Source organism: Aplidium turbinatum, chromosome 6, assembly GCF_918807975.1.
Source record: "Aplidium turbinatum chromosome 6, kaAplTurb1.1, whole genome shotgun sequence".
In the NCBI taxonomy this organism is placed as follows: Eukaryota; Metazoa; Chordata; class Ascidiacea; order Aplousobranchia; family Polyclinidae; genus Aplidium; species Aplidium turbinatum.
This window is the reverse complement of record NC_137477.1, coordinates 14,584,530-14,611,620: the sequence shown is the minus strand read 5'-3', so window position 1 is coordinate 14,611,620 and position 27,091 is coordinate 14,584,530. Positions and strand designations below refer to the sequence as shown.

The following is a 27,091-nucleotide window of genomic DNA, read 5'->3' as shown; positions in this document are numbered from 1 at the left end:
TGACTGCCCAGTGCCCGCTCTGCACAATCATTGACGACTTTGAGATCATGGCATGCAAGAACTAGCAGCCTTCGATTAAATGCCTGCTGCATGACAGTGATAGCTCCAGTGTGGATTCCCGTATTGCTTGATGTCGTGTCAAAACAAAGTGCAGCTAAGTGCTCTGCTACAACTCGTGTATGAATTCCACTACTTTTTGGCCCATTAGTGATCCCGTTCCAACAGGCAGCTTCGGAATGCCAAGCAGTATCTCAACATGCATACCAGAAACTACAATGGCCAAAGATTCGCACTTTGTGCCATTGGCATTAGTCAAATATTTACCATGAAAATGAACAACAAGTGGAACTGTAACTGTTGGTTTAAATTTTTGCAGCACTGCAGCTGCCAGGCTTTCACATGAGGTGTTTCGAGCATTCATGACAGAGGAATGTGACATTGTCAATTCATTTATATCAATTCCAGCTGCAGCAAGAGCAGGAGTGACGATCATCATTGCTTGACGACTTGATGTTATAGTTCTGTTCAGTGCTGCATTAAACAGTGGATTATCGATAATGCAGCGTTTTGGTAATGGCTGCTCCTACTGGGTTTTTTTTTGTTTTGGTGTTATTTGGATTTACGGTGCAAACAGTGGGTCACTGGAAGAATCTTCATCATTTGCTAATCATTTTCAGATGAGAAAGCAGCAGCACTTGATGGTACTGGATCAATGCGATTTCCGTTGCGTCTCTGTTCATCATCTTTGCGCTTTCTATACTTTGCAGCAGCTTGCCGATGCATTGGGTCCTCTGTTGTCATCAGTATCTGTCATGCACCACCTTGGTCTATCAAAAACTGGCAATCTTCTGGTATTGTTATGCGGCATTCCCAGTTAGCATGTGCAATATCAAATAATGCACTTAAGCTCTGGGTGAAGTCAGCTTCTGAGGTCAGCTGGGAAGCTGAATTTCGCCTCCCTTTGTGCTTTGATTCTCTTATATGCTCTTGACGGATGCGTTTTAGTTTGGTAACAACGTGAGTCTTTGCAGTGGTAGCGATATTAGCTTTCACTCACAAGAACTGTACTGCAAGCAAGTGGCAGTGTAACCTTATTGATCTTCATCTCGTAGAACCACACCCCATACAGGCAGCTGACATAGCCCCTCAAGGGAGTCAACACAAGAGAGTGGGTGTCCATTTGTTGACTCTCTTGAGGGCCATGTCAGCTGCCTGTATGGGGTGTGGTTCTTCGCCGTCTACTACGAGATGAAGGTCAATAAGATTACACTGCCACTTGCATGCAGTACAGTTGCAGATGAAGTAATATTAACTACTACCATCTATGCCACTTTTTGGTTTGCAGCACCTTCATCAATATCTGCCCCTACAAATGACCTAGCAATGTTACAGCTCACAGAGGATTAGAAAGAGGTTGACAATGCAATTTCTCAAGTGGCAAAAAAAAGTTGAGGTTGCGCTTGTGGTACATCAGTGAGGATCTTGCTGCACTGCCTTTATTCAGTGATAATAACACAGATGATGAAAAGAAGGCAATCGTTAATGCTCTTAAGAAAGACCCATTTCCCGAAGATGTTCGTCGTGTTGCCCCAAACAAAATTGTCAAGTTTTAACGTCTTTCTTTGGCACAGTTTGTAACATAGCGTTCACTTAACCTTTTCGAGTCACTGCTTCTGTTGACACATGGCGTGATCGTGATGATTATAAAGAAGCATGCAAAGTTTGGCGTCATCTCAAAGCCGTCAATGATTGTGCAGAGCGGGCAGTCAAATTAGCTACTGACTTCAATGAAGTCCATACAAAAAATGAACAACAGCGCCAGCTCCTCTATCAAGTGGTCAAGCACCACAGAAAGCTGCTTCCAACAAGTGCAATAAAGTCAACCAATGGCTTGACTCTTTACAAACATTTCTCTTGCAATTTCTGGGCAATGTGTTGTCACATGAAGTGTTGCGATCGTGACTGGTGAACGTACTTTTATGCGGTTTTAGCTAAAGTTTAGTGCATTTTATTTCATACCAAACGCTTGTTAATGTGATCTATTTTGTGTATTATTTCTGTTTTTCTGCATGTGGAAACACTTATTATATCATAAATTCAGAGTAAAACAATGGTTAACACAAAAATGCTGCAACTGCAATGTAAATAAGTCAAAAAAGAATTACGTCACATATTCAAGGAATTTTGACGAATTATGCCAAAGAAAGCAAACTTTGAGGTCGGTGGGAGAGCACTTCCTCTTGTCGGATTCACTTCAAATTTTCACAGTGTCATTTTTTCATGAATCCTCCTCAAATGAGAGGGTGTGCAAACAAAAATAAAAAATTTCCATTTTTTTTGGCCACCCTACCGCCCATACCACAATTAAGCTGTGGAGCGCCACATAAAGCTTGTAACCGAAGCTTCATCAGCAGTAGCTGGCTTCAACAGACGTGACGGTCTGATCAGGCTAAAGATTCGGTCACGAAAACTGATGAAGCAATACAATACCAAAAAGCAATTTCAATCTTAAGTCTTCCTGCCCATACCATTCCCCCCTGCATAAAACTGACATTTAACGTCTGTCGTCTAGGCTATTGTAATATTATGAAACCCAATTTCATATTTGTTTGTTGTTACCATGCTGTGCTTGTGCTTGCTCTAAGACCACTCAAATGTGTGTTTCATTGGTTAGAGATATATCATACTCATTGTGCTGATTTCTTGTGGAGTGATTATGTTATGGTGATGTTAAACTGTGCATAATGCTATGTGTTATTCATATTTGACCTGAAAATTACATTTTGTGAAAATAACCATATATCTAGCGAAATTTCGAAAAAAAGTTCTTTTGGGACAGATAGGAAAGTGCACATTCTGCTTCTTTTGGCATCAAAATTAGCTCTCTAACATCACCGCTCACAGAGTTATGGCATTTTTATGAGATTTGACCCCCGCATGACCTTTGCGTCAAGGTTGTCACCTGAGTATTCGAGGCAACACCCCAAAACCACTTTTAAACTTAGTTTTGGGACCAAAGGCAACTATTGAGAGGGGACGTTTTTTGAATTAGTGATTTTTATTTTTTTCACTCCACCCTATTCTATATTTACGAAGTCACGCGCTAACCCATTGTGCTATTGAGGTGGACTAAGGTGACTGTACAAATGGTGTAAATAATTTCACTTTCATAAATAACAAGCAAAAGACAAAAGTAATCTTCATGAAAAAGATAGCCTACTGCAATATTTAATTTTACTGATAACTTTAAGATTCAAATCCACCAGCCTTCACCATTCTTTGTTGCTCATGTTCATTTTAATCATTCTAATGCCAATTACATGATTTTAAAAGGTGAATACTTGAGACACATAATAGATTTCGTAATAATATTCTTAAAGTAGCCTACCATATATGCTTATGCAGAATTGTTTTTTTTGTTGTTGTTAATATTGTATACACACGTTACACAGATCTACAGTACTAGTTTTGTTAAGATAAATATCATAATTGTAAATGACCTAATTTTGTTTGAATTTTAGCAGTGATTTGATAGACAAGCCATGCGGCCTCAGTAAGTACGGTATTGATTTTGCTTAATAAAATATGCTGATCCTTGGGTAGACTTAATGGAGCTGGTATATAGAGCTCGACCGATATATCGGTCAGCTGATATGTATCGGCCGATATCAGGTGTAGCCGATATATTGTATCGGCTATTTTTCGCCGATAAACATCGGCCAGCAAAAGCACACTCAAAACCAGCCATACATGCCTTTAGAAGAAACAAAAGTTGCTCAAACGTGCTTGCATAGCACGAACAATTGTTGCGAGAATATAATTTCCCGCCCATTCTAGTGCGCGCATCTAGAAAATGTTAATACTGTATCCCTTAGCTTCCATTCAAGCAGGAAAACGTTTGAGTTTTACATTGCTTCAACGATTGATGACATTGAATCATTGTAACAATGGTAAATTTTTCGCTAAGAATCGATGGGAGTACCAGTACTTCTACACTAGCCAGTAACCACGCGCAACTTATTTCAAGTCTTACGTCACAATGTCTGGCTTTGATCTCCCAGTGATATTGATAAGGCAAGATTCGTTACAAAATTAGATCATACGAGTAGGCTATCACAGCAAGATGCAGCAAAATTTGTCAAGGTTTGGTATTACAGTAAGAAAGAAAAAGCCCAGGAAAAATTAACTTTCGCTCACATGACATGCAAAAATGAACCCAAAGAAAAAAGCCTAGTGAAACTTTGCACAGAAGAAAATAGTAGCGTCATTGTAAAAGTTTTCCGATTCGTGCCCAGAGCATTATGACGCAATGAGCCACATGACCTCGTTCGGTGGAAGTTAATCAGTTATGCGGCATATTAAGCAGCTACACGACTATATATATATAAAATCATATCGGTATCGGCCTAAAAATTTCATAAATATTGTTATCGGCCTGAAAAAGTGATATCGGTTGAGCTCTACTGGTATACAAGTCCCCCCCCCTAGTAACTCATGACAAAGACAGCACTCAACCAACATATAGATAGAGTGAAACTACTTTACCTTTGCTTTACTGTTCACACACTTCAATCCACATGTTTTGGCCAATTCCTCTTTGTCATGAGTTGCCAAGGGGGGGGGGGGAGGTCTTGTATACCAGCTTCGACTTAGTTTCATTTTAAATTGGTGGTATGCTAACTCTAACGGTGAAAGTACATTAAACTGCAATGAAAAACATGAGTTTGGTATATTTCTTCAAACTGCTAGTGGTCTTATCTAGCTTGTTGACTTCATGATGGTGCCTAAATAATATGCATCTGGTGTTATTGGTCATTGGGTGTTTTGTTTTTCAATAAAATTGAATCATTGTTTTGTTTGCAACCTCTCATTGTACTCGTATCAACAGCAAATAACTGTTTGTTAACTAACTATGGTATGAATAAGTGTGGAATTGAAAGCCACAGCTGAGTGTGCATACATGGCCATACCACTGTCATTTTTGTCCTATAAAAGCTATATGTCATATACGGTAGTCCACGGGGTCTGCTACTATTGGGAGAAGCCAATTCAGAGAAATCCCTAAATCGGAGACAGCCTTTTTCGAAGAATTGTAAAATCACAGCGGCATGTGTATGATTCATTGAAAGGAATTTGCTTACAATAGAGAAATGAATGATCACCCAATTTAAAAGTTAGTTTTAACAACAGACCTCGAAATTCGTTTTTGTTGACGGCGGACAAACGTGTCCAGTTTGAGCAGCTATCTCGGCGGACAACAAATTTAGCGTCGATCGTCGTGCTTAATCACTTTATCTGAAGGTGGACATGAAGATTGGCTTCCTTGCCTTCTCGTCCACTTAATCTAAATTTTCAACCACCAGGTGTAAGTCTGGATACGACAAACAAAAACTTTATCTCAATAATTCTTTGCCATTTGAGAACTATAGCTACGGTTTAGAAGGCTTTTATAAAATTTCACTCAAAAGAGTGACTCTGACGAGTGACTGCATAAGAGTGACGAGTGACTGCTTTTTGTCACGTCACTCAAAAGCAGTCACTCGTCACAGTCACTCGAAAAGGCTTCATCAGACCAACGGCGTGCACTTGAAGAGTCAAATTGTCGTGTAGCTGCTTAATTCGCCGTTTAACTGGTTAACTTCCAACAAACGAGGTCACGTGGCTTCTTGCGTCACAATGCTCTGGGCACAAGTCGGAAAAACTTTACACTAACGCCACTATTTTCTATTGTGCATTCCTGTTCTAGATGGTACTTCCTGTGGACATCACATGCTGTGACGGCGGACATGACCGCCGTGAATTTCGAAGCCTGTAACAATCTTGCTTTCTGTTGCTTAAGATTATGGTGTTTTTATAGCCTACCCGATATTAGCATATACGATACGGTGATAGCCGGCCATAGTCCGCCAAGAAAGTTGAAAAAATATAAAGATGCTGATGACTGCATCAAGAAACTTGTCGTTCGCTTTGTTGGGCATAGCAATGTTCTACCTCAGTTTATGTGGGGCTTCCTATGTGGTATCAGCCATAATTTCCAAATGCAGGCCTTAAAACTCGTGCTTTTTTTCCGGCAGCCATCGTGGCCTACCGAGAGCTCCTTCTCGGTGGCCAAATCTGCGTGCTTGGAGGCCAAAATACAATAACAATAGCACAAGTAAATAGCATTAAACTTGCAACAATGTTAAAATGATCACTTAGCGTTGTTAAAGTCTGGGCGACGTCCTGCAATAGAATTGTTGCACCACGCATTAAATGCTTTATTGGAATTATAATCCGGTATTGCGAGACCATCTAACGACCCTAAATTGTTTCAACTGCATACCGCCTTTCATAAAACCTGACCATTTATTCCGTTATGATGTCACCATTGAGGGTGTGAAGTCACTAACCCACCGGTACACGACAACTGGGCGAGACAAAGTGGGCGATGCCACCTTGGGCGAGACCAGGTGGGCGACGAGTCAAGTGGGCGACGGCCAAGGTGGGCGACGAGACAAGTGGGCGACGGCCAAAGTGGGCGACGTGTCAAGTGGACGACGGCCAAAGTGGGCGACGGCAGCGAAAGTTTAGCCGGTCGGAATGGTGGTGACATATATAATTTATGTAGTTGCTTTTCAAACAGCTCCTGTAGACATTGAAATTTGATAATTTGTGGAAGAGAGGGGATGGGAGTTTCACGAAGCATGCTGTAATAGCGCTTGCTGTTTGATGTTAATTTGCATTGTGACATCATCTTGACACATTATTTTGCAACACACAAACTAGTCTCTGAGGAGTTTTTTGTTAGTTGTTCGAGTGTGTTATTGTTCAAAATACTCCCTAACCGTTATCGAAAGATGTAACTAAAAGTCTTTAAAGTCATATTTTTAAGTGGTGAAGAAAGTTGTCAAACCGATAACAGTGAAACAACGACGTTGCTACGGGGTCAATTTAAGAAGTTATAAAGTCATATTTTCTGTTTTAGTTCATAAAATATGACTTCTCATTTTAAATTTAAAATACAATGATTGAACCCTAGTAACTTCGTAAATGTAGTTCAAACAGCTCCTGTAGACATTGAACTTTGATAATTTGAGGGAGGCAATGAGAGTTCTCACGCTGAAGCTGAGTTTCACGAAGCATTGGAAGCAACATTTTCATTATTTTTTGTAGCCTAGTAATAGCGCTTGCTGTTTGATGTTAATTTGCATTGTGACATCATCTTGACACATTATTTTGCAACACACAAACCAGTCTCTGAATATTATAAACACTTGCGTTAGGTCACTAGGTCAGCCAGTGCTGAGATCTTAACTACTAAGTAGCTGGTTACGTGCATTAGACATTTGAATTTTGGCAGTGATTTTCAAACGAAACCGAAGTTTTTAGTTAGTTGTTCGAGTGTGTTATTGTTCAAAATAGGCCTACATGTAAAAACTTACATAAGATTCATTAACTACGGAGATTAGCATAAATTTGATGCTCTAAAAATAAAGTCATATTTTTCAATTTTTAGGTCATAAAAAAATTGCCCTAGTGAATAGTAATGACTTATTAACTTAACAATGACTGTTGACTTAACAAAGCAGACCAACAAACAATTTTTTAAAAGTTGTTTAGATTTTTCACTGCATTATTTTATATTGATTCAACGTCTTTGTTTGCAGTACAACGTTTAAACATAAGATTATGGTCTGGGATTACAGACATTTGTCTTTGTTTTGATCGCATGCGTCTGTCCCACAATCATCTGATTGGTGACCTATATATATGTAGGCCACGACATTCTGAAGAAGGTGCTCACAAATTGAAATACTTCGTATAACACTGGTCTACACAAAATTTCAGGTTTGGGTTTTGACAACTCATTTTAGCTAACTTTGGGGCGCTGAATCCGAAAATGAACTCAGATTTTCTCTATCACATCACGTTTTTGAGATATGAAATATCCCTCATTTTTGAAAAAAATCAATTTTTGCCCCCCCTCTGTTGTCAAAACAAAGAATTCTGATGCAATAAACACTGTTTTACCTGCAATAATCTAGCTTTAATTAGCAACAAGCATTCTATATTATATTCACACAAATTTGTGTTGTCTTTATTAAAATTTCATGCCTTGAAATAAAAAATAGGCATGCAAAAGAGCAACCATAATAACATCAAACGCTATGCTGACGAACATGTCGATAGGACAGTGACAAGGTATTATCTGAATTATAGCCTACAGTTCACACAATATGCACATAGACATTCCAATGGAGTGCAGAAATTCTGAAGACACACACAGAAATAGCAAAGTGCCAAAATAAAGATTGACTCAAAGGGACTTGGGCAGGGCGAGCTCAGAAACAGTCAAAAAAAGAGCTTTCATAAAATATGAACTCTTCACTTATAAGCTTAAAAATGCTCTTTTGAGGGACTTTCTTTTATGAGCAGCATCTGGAATTTCTCTTTTAAAACTCCAGCAATAGTCGGCCATCATATGACAATCCCACCGACCTTGATAACGTTCCTCCATAATTTTAATATCCTGGTGGAAACGTTCACCCTGTTCTTCACTAACTTTCCCAAGGTTTTCTGGAAACTCATCCGCATGGCTCTTCAAATAGTGAACTTTGATGCTCATCCTGCATCCCAAATCTTCAAAACTAAGCAGTAGCTCTCTTGAGAGATCTTTATAATTTTCTGCTTTTCTGTTTCCCAAAAAAGTCTCACAGCAGCACCGAAAGCATTCCAAGCTCTAGCCTCGAATGGCAACATTGATTTTACAAAATTGTCATCCTTTAACAATTGCCTGATTTGTGGTCCATTGAAAATCCCAGCTCTTTTTTTCTCTTCACTGAGACCAGGAAAAGCATAACATATATACTTAAAACACTCTCCTTCATGATCCAAAGCTTTTACATATTGCTTCATGAGACCAAGTTTGATGTGAAGAGGAGGCAAGAGGATCTTTTTGATATCAACTAACTGATCACGTATGATATTTTTGTCTCCAGGTGTCAAGGTGAGCCTTGGAGGCCACTCTTCTTTGTTCCAGTGCTGATCCTTGGCCCTGCTGTCCCAGTAGCATAGGAAACATGGGTATTTGGTGTAGCCACTTTGTTGCCCCAGCAAAAAGTTTACGATTTTTAAATCTACAGATGAGCCAACCATGCTCATGGTACTTTAACTTTTCAAGAACGGTTTTGATGTTCTGATACTCTTCTTTCATTGTCACCGAATGTCCTATCGGAATAGAACCGTACACGTTACCATTGTGAAGTAGAACACACTTCAAACTTCGTTTGGAGCTATCAATGAAAAGTCTCCATTCGTCTGCATCATACTGTGGTAATCCCATTTCTAGAAGAAGCCCTTCTATATTGTTGCAATAAACGAAATTATTGTGGGAAGCAAAATATGGAAGCAGTTCTTCTTCTCGTTTGCGATAAAATGTCACGCTTGTATCAGCTTTGAGAAGTTTCCTTTCCTGTAGCCTTGATGCCAATAACTCCGCAGATTGCTTAGGCAAATACAAATCTCTCACTAAATCATTTAATTCCATCTGATTAAACTGGGAAGGCTTGTCTGACAGATCCTCGGGTGCTGGTTGAAAAATTTCACTTTCTCCTTCACTAAACGATGCTTCTGAAGAAGAAATAACCTCTTCGTGTAGTTCTGGAAGTGATGTAAATACTGGCAGTGGCTTTTCACCACTGTGAGGAACTGGCCGCAATGCCGAATCCAGATTTGGATATTTCAAACGATGTTTACTCTTTTTGTTATACCCTTTCACACTAACAAGACAAAAATAACAATCGTCAACATGATTTTGTTGCTCTCGCCAAATCATGGGTATTCCATATTTCACTTGTGAACTTTTTCCTTGCGACCAACTTCTCAGACATTCAACGCAGGTCTTGCACACTTTATGAGGAGCCCAGCTTTTGTCCTGGTCTCCCAACTTGACTTTAAAGTAAGCAAGATATGCCCTTTTTACAAACGTGGTAATATTGCATTGTTGAGACTTCAACATGAAGCATCCACAAATGTAACAAAATATATCCGGATCATTACAACATTTTCTTCTTTTGCTGGAAGCAGACATAGCTTGAGATCGAATATAACCTTTCTTTGTTAGTAGTTTTCTAAGAGCAAGTTTTTCCACAGAAACACCACTTTACCAAAAACTCTAACCGACTTGAACTCAAACTTATAAAGTATGAAAATACCTTTTCCTTCTACAAACCACTTTTCAGCTTGAACTCTGATTTTAGTCTGTACAATGTACATGTGCTTTATGAAACTTCTAAATAAATCTTCTTTACTAAGCAAGAATTTATTACTAAGTCAAATCTACTCCCACCAGCTGTCTTCCTACGATATTCAATCTGCACAGAGATAGCAGCTGACCCACAGATAACGCCTGAGAAGCCAAGACAGGGAGTTCAAGCCAGCATGGAAAAACTCAACGCTACCAACCTCCACTATGTCCTATTACGATAATCATAACAGGAATTTTTTTTTTAGAGGAAATTTGAACCAATTTATGAATTTAGTGTAAAAATATCTCTAGGTTTGAAAGTTTATAGCTGTCAGAAAATAATAATATTTGACATTTTACTGCACTAAAAAGGGTAAAATTGGTCAATTTCATAAAATAATGGCAACGATATAAAGAAAACTTGATGTGATAGAGAAAATCTGAGTTCATTTTCGGATTCAGCGCCCCAAAATTAGCCATAATCAGTTGTCAAAACCCAAACCTGAAAAAAAAAGTTGAAATTTGTAGACCAGTGTAATACATGCAAGGCAAGTCGTAGTTGTCATCACAATCGAAAGCGTCTTTCGGGTTTCGAACGATACTCAGCTACCGGTTCAAACAAGTCAGAAAAATACTTCGGTACGAACTGTCAACTGATATTTTTTAATCCGAATGTTCTAGTCTAGACGCTGCGTAGCCGCATCAGCAGTTTACGGAACACATTGTGACTGACAGTTCTTACTAGGGCCATTTTTTATGACCTAAAAATTGAAAAATATGACTTTATCTTTAGGGCATCAAATTTATGCTAATCTCCGTAGTTAATGAATCGTATGTAAGTTTTTACATGTAGGCCTATTTTGAACAATAACACACTCGAACAACTAACAAAAAACTTCGGTTTCGCTTGAAAATCACTACAAAAATTGAAATGTCTAATCGATTGTGAATTGTGATGACAACTACGACTTGCCTTGCATGTTTTATACGAAGTATTCAGGTCATTTCAATTTGTGAGCACGCTTCTCCAGAATGTCGTGGCCTACATATATATAGGTCACCAATCGAATGATTGTGGGACAGACGCATGCGATCAAAACAAAGACAAATGTCTGTAATCCCAGACCATAATCTTATGTTTAAACGTTGTACTGCAAACAAAGACGTTGAATCAATATAAAATAATGCAATGAAAAATCTAAACAACTTTTAAAAAATTGTTTGTTGGTCTGCTTTGTTAAGTCAACAGTCATTGTTAAGTTAATAAGTCATTACTATTCACTAGGGCAATTTTTTTATGACCTAAAAATTGAAAAATATGACTTTATTTTTAGAGCATCAAATTTATGCTAATCTCCGTAGTTAATGATTCGTATGTAAGTTTTTACATGTAGGCCTATTTTGAACAATAACACACTCGAACAACTAACAAAAAACTTCGGTTTCGCTTGAAAATCACTGCCAAAATTCAAATGTCTAATGCACGTAACCAGATTAACATCGTGAAACTCCCATCGCCTCTCTTCCACAAATTATCAAATTTCAATGTCTACAGGAGCTGTTTGAACTGCATTTTAAAGTAAAAATAAAAAGTCATATTTTATGATCTAAAACAGAAAATATGACTTTATTCTCTTAAGCTTCACCGTGACGCCACAAAGCAACTACATAAATTATATATGTCACCACCATTCCGACCGGCTAAACTTTCGCTGCCGTCGCCCACTTTGGCCGTCGTCCACTTGACACGTCGCCCACTTTGGCCGTCGCCCACTTGTCTCGTCGCCCACTTGTCTCGTCGCCCACCTTGGCCGTCGCCCACTTGACTCGTCGCCCACCTGGTCTCGCCCAAGGTGGCATCGCCCACTTTGTCTCGCCCAGTTGTCGTGTACCGCTAACCCACAGCGTTCTCAACTATGAAGAAACGTGTTTTAGCCAGGGATGTCAACTAACTTAGTTCTCCTTTTTAACAACAATTCAATGTCCGACAACATTGAATCGATATAAAAACGACAATATTGCCAGCCGATGTAAATTAGCACTTCGGATTAACACTTTGTTAAAATAAACATCGGGAATTGCAAACAAGACTTACAGCGCTGGTGATTGCAGCTGGATATATTCAATACAACAGTAGTGACTATGATGCGCTGACCTAATTCTGCGTCACTCTTTGATACTACATATTTTCGACATTTAATCCACGATCATTGTATTGCGAAATTAAATAATTGGCTAGAAGAAACCGGCGGCCAAACTTGGCCGACGAAGAAGGTAGCACAGGCGGTCATTCAAGCACTACTTAGCGGCCATGGCCGCAGGCTGCTTTAAGGCTTGAAATGGATGCATGAACTGTTATTTTTTGTTTGTTTTGTTATTTGACATCGATTGAATCATCTCCGGCGTTTTTGTATTGACTCGATATACTAGGGATTGGAATTTTCTAATAGTTCAGGATTCAAATATATTCTCAGTTTGCAAACAGACGGCGACGCAGGATGTATGTCAATTTTATGTGAGCAAACATTTTAATTTATTAGTTTAAAAATAAATTTAATTCGCTTTTTATTTTTCGCTAAATTTCAATTCAATTTATTTTTCTTTGTTGGAATGCAAAAAAAATGATATCATATATATTAATTATTATGAAATAAAATACAAGATTCTCTAAATAAACAGAAGGCGTCGTTGAAATTTTCAAAAAATCTCAGAACAGAGTTTTCTCTGAAAAAGGCTGTCCCCAAATCGGGGTTTCTTCGAAACGGGCCATTCCGAGCCCATGTGCTTATTTGCAGTCATATTTTTTAAGCACCTTTGAAAATCGTATTTGTCAACTTAAACAAAACTTACTCTTTTTTATCACAAAGATATTTTCATACTCAAATATGTAATAATTTTGTACCGTAGTATTTTTTGTGTGTATTAAAATTACAACTGTGCATTTTGTTATTGATGTTTTAATTCCAAAATGTGTCTAAACACCACTGTCATTCTGGTAGAATAGTTCAGCGTAATCCGCATAATAAAATAATTTGTGAAAATACATGATAAATAATGTGATGACAGCAACAACATGCGGACCCTATTAAAAGCACTTCTCAATGGCATATTTATTTTTAAGCTGCTTGAAAGTCAGGATGCCATTTTTTGTTTTTCAAAGCACTATGACTCTATTTAGTTTTGACTCTTTTAAATGTGGTTATGCATGATTGAATACTTGTGTAATTCAACATAACTTGACTTGTCTTAGATGCATAAGTTTAAAATTAAATCTTACTTGTGGCATTTTTCACAGACGGACTCCAATGAAACCTCCCAGAAAAGGGTGTCTGCGTAATCCCAATGCCCCCACAGATCCTGTTGAGGTGAGAGTTTTCAGCCTGGTTTAAAAGCAATTTGTTAAGTAAATACATCATAAAAATACGTTTTATAGTATACAAAGATTGATGATAGTCAAAACATCATAGTTCAGTTGATTACCCATGCCACTGGTTTTCAACCTTTTTTAATGTATTCCTTAATCTGCTTATTCTGGAATTTTCCATTCTTCTATTACAGTATATTAAGTAGGCATTACTTCACTAAATGAATTAGTGTATTTTTTTATCATTTCTTGCATAATCAGTGTTAAAGTGCAATTGCAGTCAAGTTGTTGTGTTTGCCACTGTAGTTCTAGCATAATTTTTTTTTACAAAGGTTTTTGAACTGGAGTTGTGAAGCCAAGAATTTTTTTGGAGCCAGAGCTCTGTTTTTTTTTAAATGTTTTTGTAGAGCTGAAGCTGCTCTAGCACCAGTGTTGGGAAGCCTACGGCAAGCCAATAACTTTTTGCTTTGGCTTCAAGTAGCAATACTGATAAGATGATGTCACAAAGCGGTAAATTATTACTTTGGTGTGCTTGTCCCTTTACCAAATTATATATTATAACATTGTTTTGCCCACTAGGTCCTACCTTCTTTTGGCTACTCCACCATGTGCTCTTGAATGATTCATACAGGTCAAAAGCGTGCTAATTAGTTTGCTGAACAACTTTAAAAAAAATTACAGCACTTTAGCCAGTGCCATTTCTTTTAAATGAACATTTTCTCCTATACATCATTTTTTTACATTTTCTGAACTTTGCATCCACTGCTTCCACTTATTTAATAACCTAGATGAAAGAAAGTCTGTCACTGTTTTAATGGCATTAGCAGAAACTTTTGTCGTGACCCACTGACCCTCCTCTATTTTTTTCCTTTATTTTAACTCCCACAAGTAATATATATAGTATTACAATTCCGATTTCATGGTTGTAATCACATTTCTAATATTTTTTATATAGGTTTGTGCACGGATTCGAAATTTAACCAACAAATCTGACTCTGGGTGTATAAAGATCATGAACGACACAACATTGCAGCTTCATTCAAATGAAGGCAGAGTGGTAAGCTTTATTTTTCTATGTACATATATCATATTTTTTTGTGAATCTTATAATGATCTCTCGCAGATGTTTCTTACCTGTGAGAAACTGTTACTGTGCAAGGAATAGTGTACACGGTCCTGCAGCTAAATTGGACTTTTGCATTTTTTTGTAATTTCCCGATTTTAAAATGATGAGAAAGGTGAAGTTATTTTAATTTCATTACTGTAATCCTTACAGTCTTTTTAACACAACTATTCAATATGATTGCTCTTTGCTTCGATAATTTTGGATATTCTCTGGCAAAACCGTGGATAACCTCACTTCAGCGGTATCAAGATTCCGGAATGCTGTTAGAATGGCTGCTTTAAGAGAGTTGAGGTTAGGTTGTGGAATTGCGTTAGACTGTCCTTCAATCATGCTAAATAGCCAATAGTTGCAAACGTTCAGATCTGTAGAGCTACTAGGCCAAATGTCTTTCAGGACAAGCATGGAAAGATTCTCCTTCACATAAGTCTGGATTTTTTGGTGTACTCTGTACAGTGTACACTACAGTCTTGAACAAGCATAACTTTGGTAGCATTGTAGTTTCCATGAATCATTCAGAGTCTTTAAATACTTTGTTGGGTTGATTCTAAGTCCAGCTTTTATGAAATGAGGGAGGCATCACCTTGCCATCGCTTGCCACAGCTACAAGTATCATCATAGAAGCAGGATTTTTGCTTTGCATCAGATGAAGAACTTTTGAAGGGTCACGACTCACCAGCAATAACTCATATGTTCTGACGATTTGTAACCTCGTCCATAACAAACTTTTTCTCATCAACAAAAAAGCAAGCATGTCATCCTTTGTTTTTGAGATGATTGAGAAGCTTTGGACATCTTTCAATTCTGATTGATCTTGAGCTGGCACTTGGCAGCGAGGAAGTCGCAACATGTTTTCACATAAGATTTCAGATGTCCTAAGGTCTTCATTGACTGCTTTATTGATGGTTCTGTGACTGAGATGGCATCTTCTGGCCAGTTTTGAAAAAAGCATTTTGTGTACTGGAGTATGCTAGAACACAGTCGAATAAGACTGTGCAAAGTGCATTTGCACAGAGTTTTGGAAGAAAAGGGCCAGATGGAAAGCAGATTTGGACAATGGACATTGCATCAAAATTTCAAACAATAAGGTTGCTTGTTTGTGCAGAGGAAAAGGATCTGGCCTTTTTCCAAATTGTTGTGCAAATGCACACTGCACAGTCTTATTTGACTGTGTTCTAGCATACTTCAGAACACAAAATGCTTTTTCTACACTATGGCATTTCCCCATCTGAAAAAAAAAAGCCTGAAAATTAAAAAAGTTAAATTTTTATGTTGTATCGGTACATACTGTTAAAATTTGAGATTGTATAAACGACAATTGGCAAAGTTACAGCACTGTACAAGTGTACATTGTAAAATTTGACATCATCATTGTACAATGTACATTATTGTACAGTGTACAACTGTACAATGATGTCAAATTTTTTTTAAACACCCTGTATTACAAAATTGTCGCAATGAAATAGAAAACTTGAATAAACTTTCGCTGCCTGTTGAAAATGCCTTCAACTATTTCAATTTCATGATTCTTGCAGATATTTTCTGTGATTGTGTTTTGGCGTTGTGTCTTTACATGTTGCCTGGGGTAGATGGTAAATAATTAGATTCAACTATTTGCAGACGGAGTGCCAGTTCTATCGATTGTTCAATAAGCATGTTGGTCAGAAGGAACTGTTTTCTCACGTCGCAGAGCCAATGGTTGAGGATCTTGTAAAAGGGAAAAGTGGTAAGGAATTTTCACTGAAAACTGTGTTATCCTCCAGTGATTTTTCCATACATGAATTTGAACATTCTGATAGGAAAGGCAAAACCACAAAAAGATTGCCAATATTTAAATTTTGATTCCTCACATGTTATGGTCATTAACGCTCAGGACTCATCACATTGATGGCCGATCCACATATTTTTCGATGTTGTGTTTTATTTCAGGTTTGTTGTTCACTTATGGCGTGACAAGCTCAGGGAAGACTTACACAATGACTGGTACTGTGGATGAACCAGGATTTTTGCCACGATCTCTAGATATGATCTTTAACTCCATTTCCCACCTGCAAGCTTCTAAATATGTAAGCTTTATAGTTGTCTTTATCGAAAAGATCGTCAAGCTAAAATTACAGTTTATTGTCTTTGTTGGCATACTCAATACAAGTAAGAAGAATTATTGTCGATTTGTTTCTTAACAAATCTGCAAAGATGTTCAAAGTAGGGATCTATCCAAGGTATGATTGCTACAAAGGAAGCCATGTTACATTTTACTTTTGTGCTGCATCTAACGTTTTTGTATCGTTTTTTCTTGTTGTAATATTCCACATCCTACATTTTCTGTAAAAAGAAACTCATTGAACTTGTCGTTTTTAAAAGTGTTTCATTACACTATTTTGTGGTTATCCCGAATCGACAATAAAAAAAATCATGCATAAAATTTTAGCTTTGGGAATACAACTCTAAATTGTTGATGTGCACGGCTGCACGCGCTGAGTCATGACTTTATCGCCAGACGAATTAGCGAATGGCGTCTGAGTGGAGGCGCCGTATAAATGCCACTTGTTGCTTGTTAATCACCTCCTGCTTCCAGGTGTTTGTGCCGGATGGGATGAATGGATTCTCCGTGCAGTCGGAGGCCGATGCTATGCTGGATAAGCAGGAACGTGATTTTTTACCTCAACTCACCCCGCGGACTCCGAGCAAGTAAGCTAAGTAGCTTCCAGTGATTAGTATCAGTTTATGGTCAGTCATGTTATTGTTAAACAAATTTTTAAAAGATGTTCTTTTGATTGTTTTTACTACAAAGTTGTAATCAGCTCCCGTCATATCATGTTCTTTAATCAAATTAAGATAAAGCTTCCCAGCTAAGAAACTTAAATTTCCCCTCAGTCGGTCTTTCTGTAAACAAAGACTGAAAGTGAAATGTTGGGTGGTCTGCTTCAATCTGTCAGATAGGAAATAAAAAAGCAATTTTCGAAATATGGAAATTTTGGAGATCGGAGTATTTTCTTACTATTCTCCAAAACCGTGGACGAAGTAACACCACATGTGCAGGGAGACTTCAATCCGCTTATTTCAGATCGTGACATTTTAACAAAAGCTGATTGCAGTTAATTAGAGAGAGACCAGACCACGCTGTTTTTGATGCAAATAATGTAAATCAATACCACTCTCAGTTTAACTTTTGTATTAACCTTTACAAAGTCGCTGATCAATTTTATTTCAGGCGACAGAAACACACAGAGGTTCGTTATGATGTTGATCACTGCTTGTCCGAGAACGTCAACCCGGACTGTCGCTATGCTGTGTTTGTATCTTACGTTGAAATATACAACGATTACATCTATGACTTGCTTGGAGACACCCAACTGGATATGTTCAACAGGCCAAAGTAAGTGAATTAGGTTTAAATTTGGGCATCTTTCACCGCATCGCTGTTCATAAACTTTTGTATTACTGTCTTTTAACCAAGCGGTACAGTACTACTACTTTAGAGAAATGATGGAGCATATCTGTACTGTTTACTTCAAAAATGTAGATACAAACGATCTGTTTTAGCCTGATGCTACCGGTTCGCTGTGGTAGTAGCGGTTGGCACTAAGCTTTCAGAACACAGTTCCCTAGTCAGTAGTCATGTGCTATGACGAAGAGAAACTCAATCTATTGTACCTGTACTGTATCTGATATGTGGCGCATTCTCAAGCAGCTAAATGTAAATTTTCGAGCAATTTACTGACTAAAAAGTTTGACATGAAGGTTAACTTAAAGTTTATTATTGAACATCGTTCATGAATCATGTGTATAACAATGTAGCCTCTTCGGCCACACAACCACATGACTTGTCTCCAGCTGGTCTACACGTAGCGATATTGCGCGGTGGTTGATTCTTGCTTTATTGGTTGCAGGCCTCCGCAGTCGAAACGTCTACGAGAGGACAGGAACAAAAACATGTTTGTCTATGGAGTGTCCCAAGTGGAAGTCAAGACAACTCAGGAAGCGTTCGCAGCATTTCAACAGGGTCTGTTTCACTCAATTGAGATGTTGAGGGGTTTTCTTCCAGTTTCATGCTGCAGCAATGGTTTTTTTTTTCTCCGATACTTTTCGGTCATTTGTCCGAAATGACTTGAAAAAATTCGGTCATTTTTTATTTATTTCGGTCATTTTTGGTCATATATAGTCAATTGACTATATATTTTTTCGGACATTTTGACCGAATTGACTATATTTTTTTCGGACATTTTGACCGAATTGACTATATTTTTTTCGGACATTTTGCTAAAAAAATCGGTCAATGACCGATAAATGGGCGAAAAAAAAAACAGTCTGCACGGGAATTGATTGCCTATTGTAAAAAAGCAACGGAACTCAAACAGAATCAATATAACAGTGTAAACATTATGAACAGGATTTTGCTTCATCAACATAGTCATAGTGTAACGCAGTTGTAATGACAAAGCAAATGACCCTTCTTTTATACTGACAGTTCGAGGTCGACATTTGCGTGATGCACCAAGGCTACTGCATCTAAACAAAATTTTGATTTTTTTGACTACAACGGTTCTGTGTTGGTCAGGCCAGGAAAGACGACGCATCGCGCACACACAGCTCAATGCCGAGTCCAGTCGATCACACAGCATCTTCAATATCAGACTCGTGCAGGCTCCTCTTGATCCGCTTGGAGAAGATTTGCTGCAGGTGGAAAAATCACTGTTTTTAACTGGCAGTTGACTCGTTGGAGTTGTTTTAATGTTAAAAATGCCAATTCAATGTTGATTCCAACTGAAAGCAGAAAAACGCTAAATGCTGGACTTCTTTTTGTGGAGAAATTTTAAATTGAGTAAGTTATACCAACAATGCGTCTTCGTTTTCAGGAGCGTAGTTTGATCGGTATCAGCCAGTTGTCATTGGTGGATTTGGCAGGGAGCGAACGGATGGGAAGAACAGGGGCCGGGGGGGAGCGGTTGAGAGAGGCCGGAAACATCAACAGCTCTTTGATGACTTTAAGAAGGTTTGTTCCACCATTGTGAGGACCGAACCTTGGTTTCTTAATCATGCTGACTTCATGTCGCAGAAGAATGTTGCGAGGTTTCAAGAGATCTGGTTTCTCTTTTTGTCGGAAAGAAATTTAATAATATTATTTAAAATTCTTTGAGCAGGTGTGTGTGAGCAAGAATGCCATTAAGAGATAATAGTAAATTTGAAACATAAACAAAAGTCCACTTCCCTCGCTTGTATCTGTGTGTGTGATCATGTTTGTTCATTTGTTAAGCAAAAAAAGTTTATATGTCTAATTGTCTATGTTGTTTAAAAATGTTAGGTTTTTAATTTTTTTGATTACCTTTTTAACTCGAACCTTGCAGCGGTTGTGTGCATATTCAACTGATTTGTACAAGTAGGTTTACAATTGTGATGGTCCTTGAGCTAATAGAATGCACTATGACTGTTTTGAAACAAAGTTTTAGGCATATGTTCTAATCATAGCGATGTATTAAGGTCGCCATGATTGTAATATTGCGCAGGTGTCTGGAGCAGCTTCGAGAAAACCAACGCAATGGCACTTGTGAAATGGTCAAGTACAGAAACTCGAAGCTCACTCATCTGTTTAAAAACTATTTTGAGGGTCGAGGAAAGGTCAAGATGGTTGTATGTCTCAATCCAAACTCTCAAGAGTACGAAGAAAACATGGTTCGTTTTCTTCTGCTGACTACATTGTTCTCTTTCAGCATATTATTCAATATTCATGTCCTCACTGGCAAGGGTGGTCAATTCTTTCTTTGCAGCGATTGTCTTTCATCTCTTTCGTCTGATTGTCTTCGAGCATGATTTTTAATTTGCTACGTTCATTTTTAGCTTTTTTTGCATTGAAAACGATGGAAAATATCATACTTGTGATGTGATATTGAGTATCTTCTCTACATTTTTTTACACTTTTAGCCAACTGCTGACTCTCTTTGTTCCAGCATGTGATCCAATTCGCTGAGGTGGCTCAACAGGTCGAGGTCTTCCGCTCGGAAGAATACAAAGTGGATCGCGAAAGCATCCGCAAGAAGGCTGTGGAGATGAAGATGCGACAAGAAGAGGAGCGAAAGAAGCAACAAACAGCCATGCGCCAACTCAACAGCGAGGCCACAGGTCGCTATAACTTCTACTTAGCTTAGACTGACTGATTTGTTGTTGCTGCTGTTTCTAACAACGTCTTTTGCTTCTGTGTCATTTTTTAAATTGGTTCTAATACGTTTCACGATTGCAGTAGCTGCTTCATGTTAAACTCTCATGTGGGCATGTCAAAGCTTGCACACTTTTGCCATGTTTGTTGTGTTCATTTAATTGAGGGATATTTAAACTTTAAATTCTGTTTACCTTTTAATTTCTTGAAGCCACTCGCTACCCTTTACTTTAGTTGATACGTTTACTCGAGTGTTGTCTAGACTCTAGAATATTATGCTAGAATGTTCTAGAATATTATGCAGCTATAATTGTATAAAAACAACATTTCCATCAAAGTTCTTTGACCAGGTCATCGGCTGTTCAAGCGCAGTCGGAGTCGTCAAATTGCTACTTCCAGCGAATCTGAATCTCCTCTTACAGGTTGTTGCATGTTATTTGTCATAATGCTTGTGTTTGTTTCATTGGTTAACACGGTCCAATGGCAAAGGGTAAAACTTGTGTGCTGACTTATTTGGCATTGCTGTTCGTTAAGTTTTTCTTGGGCTTCGTGTCTTTCCAGCTCGATAACAATTTAGTTTGTTGCAGATATGGAAACAGACTATGAGGGCCTGGAGATCAACCTTGGAAATCTTGGAAGTAGCTTTCCAAGCTTAAAGGTTGCCGATGCGATGGATGAAGAGACGCTACCAGCTCTCATCGCATTCCTGGAAAGCCGCATCAGCGCCGTGCATTCCGTAAAGAAGACCACAGAGTCTTTAGGTGAAAATGCAAAATAAACTTCAACGTTGTTTCCTGGGTCACACAGAAGCGTATTACTTGTCATTCATTGATTTAACAGTATAATTTTTTTAATGCTTGTCGTGTTTTGTATAGCGCGTTATTATTTATGAAATGAAATTGAGCCCTTCAAAAAAAAAACACCAACTAACAATCGTGAGACTGCTGTCAATTTTTAGGAACCTTGTTCCGGGGCAACTTGTTGAACCAGACCTCAAGCGATCGAGATCTTCAGAGCCGCATGAAGGAATGTCAAGAGGAACTTTCCAACAAGACCAAGGACTTGGTGAAGATCGAGAGGCAAGTCAAGAAACTCGAATCAAAGGTACGGACAACGTCACTGATTTCTAGAAAACTAGACATGTACCGATACCTATATTTAGATTATTTCTTTTTATATTAACTCATTAAATGTTGTGTAAATAAAGTTTTAGTGCGTGGCACGCCATGCCTAAATCAAAATACGTAGATAAAAAACACTTAATGCAAATGTTTATGCAAATTTAATTTTGATAAACGTTTTTAATCGGTGTTAGTATTTGGCCAGTACCGTTACTCCAAAATTTCCCTATACGGATATATTAGCTCATCTTTATGAAAAAACATTCTCACCGGTGGTTTCAACACAGTTTACCAGTGCGCAAACATATTTAAAAACTGGCTAAAAGACAATAAGCTTCAAGTGTGAAAACGTCAAACGAAACATCTTTCATTCTCATCATCTCTTTTGTTTGTTATCAAAATTTGTTTGTTCTACAGAATCAGGTGCTGACCAGAACAACTCAAGTTTATGAAAAGGACAAGAAGAACTTGCAGGATCAGGTAAGATTACGATGATTGCTATCACCCCTTTGTGACGTCATCACATACCCTGGCAGCATTTTTCTCACTCGGTTTTGCTTTTTTCAGCTGAATGATGCGGAGATGCAGACTAAGAGTTTATCGATGGCCAATCGAAAGATAGAGTCAAAGCTGCGTGGTGCTGTGGAGAATACAAAGGCGCAATTGGAAAGAGAATGTGTATGCTCTTTGTTTATATTGCTTGTTAATAGACAGCATTTGATCAATACTTTATTTTCACAAAAACTTCTCTTGTTGCATTGTTAATATGAGGTTTTTGGGGATTTTTCTTGATCGGAGATTCCCTACTTGTGTGTTTAAATTTGTTTATTCTATCTTCAACTATTTTTATGTCTTTGATTGCATCCATAAATCTTCCCCAATTTCTCTTCTACCCAATGGATGTAATTTAGCAAGTTTGTATTGTTGTAGTGGGTATTTCACTTATTCATATCCCCCCGCCATCTTAATTCACTTTATTTTTTTTCTAAATCTACCCACCATTGTAGTCCCGCATTCATTTTACGCAGTTGTTTCACTGCCAATAGTCTTTCCGCTCTCCTTCATCCCCTGGACCGTTCCCACATCAAGTATCAGACAAAAGACGCTTTCGCACATCTTGTTGGTCAGACGATTTTGAGCTGCCCGTTCTCAACTGATTTGGTTCGTTTTGTCAATTTTAGTTGTCTTCTTCCAGGAGAAACGTGTCCGAAGCGTGCAGACAGAAATGCAGGAGAAGATGTGGGTCAAGGATGAATGCCTCCGACAAGCGAGGAACATTCTAGTCCGTACAGACGGAAGAGAAGGAAGAACCACCACTCGTCAACTTACTCCATCTACGTCATCTTCGACTTCAGTGAGTGACCTGATGTCATGACGCCATAGCACTTGACGTCGTCTTTTCGCGGCTGAAGCTTTAACTCGAAATAATGACATGAGTGCCGAGATATTGAAGGGCGGGTGAGGTGCAAAATTGCTCAGGAATTTCTAAGGATAGCGGTTAATCACGATGCAACCGGAGGTATATTGAGGATGACTTGACCACGTTTAAAATTAAGCCTGATCTTTTGTGATGCGGACCATGTCAGCATCATCAATCATGATTCGCAGCTTCATCAGTGACTGGGATTGTGTTGACAGGTTTCCACTACTCCACACACAAGGCTGAAGCAGCGCCGCTCCAAATCGGCCGAGAACATTCTGAGCGAGCGCAAGTCGCTCAGTAAGAGCCGCAACAAGTCCACATCCGATCACGACTTGCGTTCTAACAAGACGAAGAAGGCGGCCGTTGTCGCTGAAGTAAGTGACCGCTTTTTACTTCGGCTTTATATTCAAACCCGAACTTTTATGATGTCAAACTGCAACCGTTTAAGGTTTAGCTTCGAGTTATTTGAGGTTCTTGGGACAGTTGTGAGCTCATTGACGTGTTGTGTGACGTCATCACTTGAAGGTTAGACCAGTCAGATTTTGAATAGGATGCGTTTGCCAGGAGACAGAGTGTGATGAGGAGAGAAATAGTCAGAAAGATGATGGAGACAGGGGTGTGATGACGAGGAGCAGGAGGAAGAGGTTGTACAGCAACGAGGGTGGTGACAACAATAGCTTACTTGACGATCAGGAGAATGAACGAAATCTCGGATGCAGATACGTGAACAGGAGAGACGAGTTGAAGTTTCGACGGCGGGTAGGTTTTTTATCCATCGCTAGCAAGTCGCTATATTTTTAATGAATAAGCTGCCTTGTTATTATTGTTTTTTCCACTGTGTTAATATTTTACTGTTACAGCCCGTTATCGTTGCACCGAAACATCGTCGATCACAATCTGCAAACACTCGCAATTGGCTGGCACATTACCCCGACTCCACCGTTCAACCAGGTGAGCTCCGTGCACCACCGCTAGCCGACAGAAGACTCTTCTGTGACCTGTTTCATAAAAATACAAACTGTTTTTCAAGATACTTTTAGTGATTTTAACAATGGATCTGTTCTGAGAAATATTACTCGGTTGCTGCGTGTCTTTACATTATTCTAGACCTCGATTAATGGCAAGGTGAGATCAGGGCCTTTTTTAGCGGATGTATACTTAGGAGGCAAATGTTTGTGTGGGTATTCTAACTGGTTGGGGCCTTAGGTGTTTGCCCTCCGGACTCTTGCACATCAACGTTTAATCTATATTATATTTATATCGATACACAACCACAAACGCTATATAATTTTTGATCGAACGTCAATTTGATGAACATCGATTTTGAAGTTGGTTTACAAAAATTTTCTTAAAAGTAATGAAACATTTCTGGTGAAAAATTGTGTGCTCATAAGTGTGATCGGATAACCTTTCATAAGCGAATCGGCACCATTTCTTATATCATGCTGTAGATGCTCAAGTTGGATTCGTCCCGGTTCATTGTACAGCAAATAATAATAAACAGGTTCATCTTGCCAAGTCCTAGCCAAAGGAATGCCAACTGTGTCTTTATCCACAAGTGACCGGTTAGGAACCACTGGTCCTCATATGCTGATTGTTACTACTGATTGGCATGATCACGTGACTCATGAATTGGCTGCTTGCAGAAACCATCCTCCAACCGTGCATCAAGCCAAGCCGGGTGGTGAGCGTGCCCTCTCCGAAGGATGTTGCAGGAGCGAACAAGTACATCCTGACTCATCAACACGAGGACAAGGACGGGGAGATTGAAACTCAACTGGTCAAGGTGGGTTCCTCCGATCTGCTAATGTGATATGGTAAGTCATCTTATTGAGTGCGATAGTGTTAGCGTGAACTAACTGCATCTTTGGTTAATCTTCAGGGTGAGGTGTTTCACACGCGCACTGGAGGGCAGCAGGTGCAGTTCGTCGACATCGAGACGCTGAAGCAGAGCGATCCACAAAAGAAGACGTCGCCCAATAAGTTAGTGATTCTTGGTGTTAGTGTTAAAGTCAGTGCTTGTTATTCATCTGCCAACGCTGGATGTGCGGACCTTTCTGTAAACTTGGTTCAAAGCATACCACATGGAGTATAGACCAGGCTTTCCCATGGAGTATAGACCGGGCAATTTTTATTGCAGGCTTTACAATGCACGCTTTTTGTTGGTAATGTTTGTAATCTCCTCAGAAAGTTGTCATATTACCAGTTTGACAATGATGTCATTTTTCAGGAAGAGAAAGTCAGCTACGTCGATGGATGAGCTGTCATCCGAGGAACAATCAAGCTGGACAGATGTGGAAACGAGGGTGAGTTTATTGAGTGGCGGGTGTTATGTCTAAAATTTTCCATCTCTTGTATTTCGAAGTCAGAAGAACGTCAAGAAATAGCTTGACAAGCACATGCAGTGCATGTCTCACTGATACTTCTGGTGCCGTTATCATAGATGTGGTAAGTTACCAGTTTGTTTCAGGTCAGGTTAAGCAATACACGATTTGTAAAGCCCAATATCCTGCTGGAAAAACCTAAGTTTTATTTTAAAACACTCATAAATATGTGCACGTGAAATGAAAGGCGTATGTACCATGTAGTGTGTTGACAATTTATTGAAATATACTTTTACTTATACCACACACATGCAGTAAGCACTTGCCGACCATATTGTGAACTGTGCTGTGAACTAATTCCTTTTTTGTTCTTTCAGTGCGCGTTTGGTGTCGGTGTGATGAACAGCGCTGCCAAGTGAGTATTAAATATATAGTTTTATATTTGCCGTGTAGGTTGGCAACCATGGTTAATGAACTGTATCACAACAAAATGCACAGCAGATCAAGTTGTGACAGCTATTTTGATCCCGTCAATGTCTGGCTCAGCTGTGCGCACTCATCCTTGCACCTATAAGTGGTGATGTCACATGAACGCGTCACTGTGGTTCCTTTAGCGTAGCGGTTGATTGTTTTCTTTCCACATAAGGCGCAAGTTTGCAACCATGTTGTTAGAGTAAGAGGCATGGAAGAGATCCAATAAGTCGAAGCAGCTGTCGCCACCTCGTTCTTCTTACAGTCGGTTGTCGGCATGCAAACCCAAGCATGTCGTTATTCGTGAATACTCCGCTGTGTGAACAAGTAACTCTCGGCTCTTCGGTCGGTTAGAAAGCGCACGTCATATATCGAACCTCGTCTTGTCAGTCCGGGTAACCAGCCCTGCACCAGTGGTTCAAAGCCTCTACAAGCGGACGAAACTGTCAAGATTATACTTCGAAGAAGCGTTTTTAGTCCAAACACGATTGAATAGTGAATACTCTCTCAGTGCTACTTTGACCAACCAGCTTTCTGATAGAGGAATTCCACATCATTGATGTAACGTTGCTGTTCTTACGTCATCATTTACCCAAATGTATTCGGACTTCCGACTGAACCGAATCTATTTTTGTGCAGGAGGAAGAAGTGAAAGACTACGCTCTGAGGATTTGTTATTGCATAGAGAGTTTTATGACGTCAACGGATGCGCTCTTTCACTTGCTTGATGACGTCATTTCGCTGTATAGTTTTTGTAACTTTAACTTCTGCTAATAAATTTGTTTTGCAATGTCGAAAGCTTTTGTCACAACCACCCATGCATTGTCGGCAGGACTGCATTGAAATTTCCTTGTAGGCCCAACTCTAAGTTTTGTCTAGCAAATGGCGC

General features: G+C 38.9%; 2 protein-coding genes across 3 annotated transcripts; one reads left to right on the top strand and one right to left on the bottom strand.

The window, feature by feature from the left end:
- Window positions 1-3,452: 3,452 nt before the first annotated feature.
- Window positions 3,453-27,000, top strand: LOC145771737 (kinesin-like protein KIF23). Of its 2 annotated transcripts, XM_082583466.1 has the most exons (26): window positions 3,453-3,553; window positions 13,521-13,590; window positions 14,545-14,646; window positions 16,333-16,438; window positions 16,642-16,778; window positions 17,288-17,400; window positions 17,924-18,088; window positions 18,603-18,715; window positions 19,271-19,392; window positions 19,569-19,705; window positions 20,217-20,382; window positions 20,658-20,829; window positions 21,214-21,285; window positions 21,451-21,624; window positions 21,822-21,967; window positions 22,402-22,464; window positions 22,552-22,662; window positions 23,180-23,338; window positions 23,623-23,781; window positions 23,972-24,166; window positions 24,268-24,358; window positions 25,054-25,193; window positions 25,290-25,390; window positions 25,638-25,713; window positions 26,109-26,146; window positions 26,842-27,000. In XM_082583466.1, the coding sequence occupies exons 1-26, from the start codon at window positions 3,543-3,545 to the stop codon at window positions 26,852-26,854; spliced, it is 2,952 nt and encodes a 983-aa protein (XP_082439592.1). In that variant the 5' UTR covers window positions 3,453-3,542; the 3' UTR covers window positions 26,855-27,000. The 2 variants fall into 2 exon arrangements, with proteins under 2 accessions (XP_082439592.1, XP_082439593.1); XM_082583467.1 differs by lacking the exon at window positions 23,972-24,166.
- On the bottom strand, window positions 5,527-10,069 carry LOC145771687 (uncharacterized). The gene is made up of 3 exons (XM_082583419.1): window positions 9,852-10,069; window positions 9,133-9,758; window positions 5,527-5,585 (listed from the first exon to the last, which is right to left on the bottom strand). The coding sequence occupies exons 1-3, from the start codon at window positions 10,067-10,069 to the stop codon at window positions 5,527-5,529; spliced, it is 903 nt and encodes a 300-aa protein (XP_082439545.1).
- Window positions 27,001-27,091: the final 91 nt, after the last annotated feature.

Bases quoted from the DNA above. Each gene is read 5' to 3' on its own strand.
- LOC145771737 (XM_082583466.1), top strand. The intron at 19,706-20,216 runs GTTTGTTCCACC...AATATTGCGCAG, and splicing joins TCTTTGATGACTTTAAGAAG to GTGTCTGGAGCAGCTTCGAG. The intron at 20,383-20,657 runs GTTCGTTTTCTT...TCTTTGTTCCAG, and splicing joins AAGAGTACGAAGAAAACATG to CATGTGATCCAATTCGCTGA.
- LOC145771687 (XM_082583419.1), bottom strand. From the start codon at position 10,069: ATGTCTGCTTCCAGCAAAAGAAGAAAATGTTGTAATGATCCGGATATA. The intron at 9,759-9,851 runs GCAAGGAAAAAG...TTGTCTTGTTAG, and splicing joins GAATGTCTGAGAAGTTGGTC to TGTGAAAGGGTATAACAAAA. The intron at 5,586-9,132 runs GTTGGCTCATCT...TGACTCTTCAAG, and splicing joins GTTAAAGTACCATGAGCATG to TGCACGCCGTTGGTCTGATG.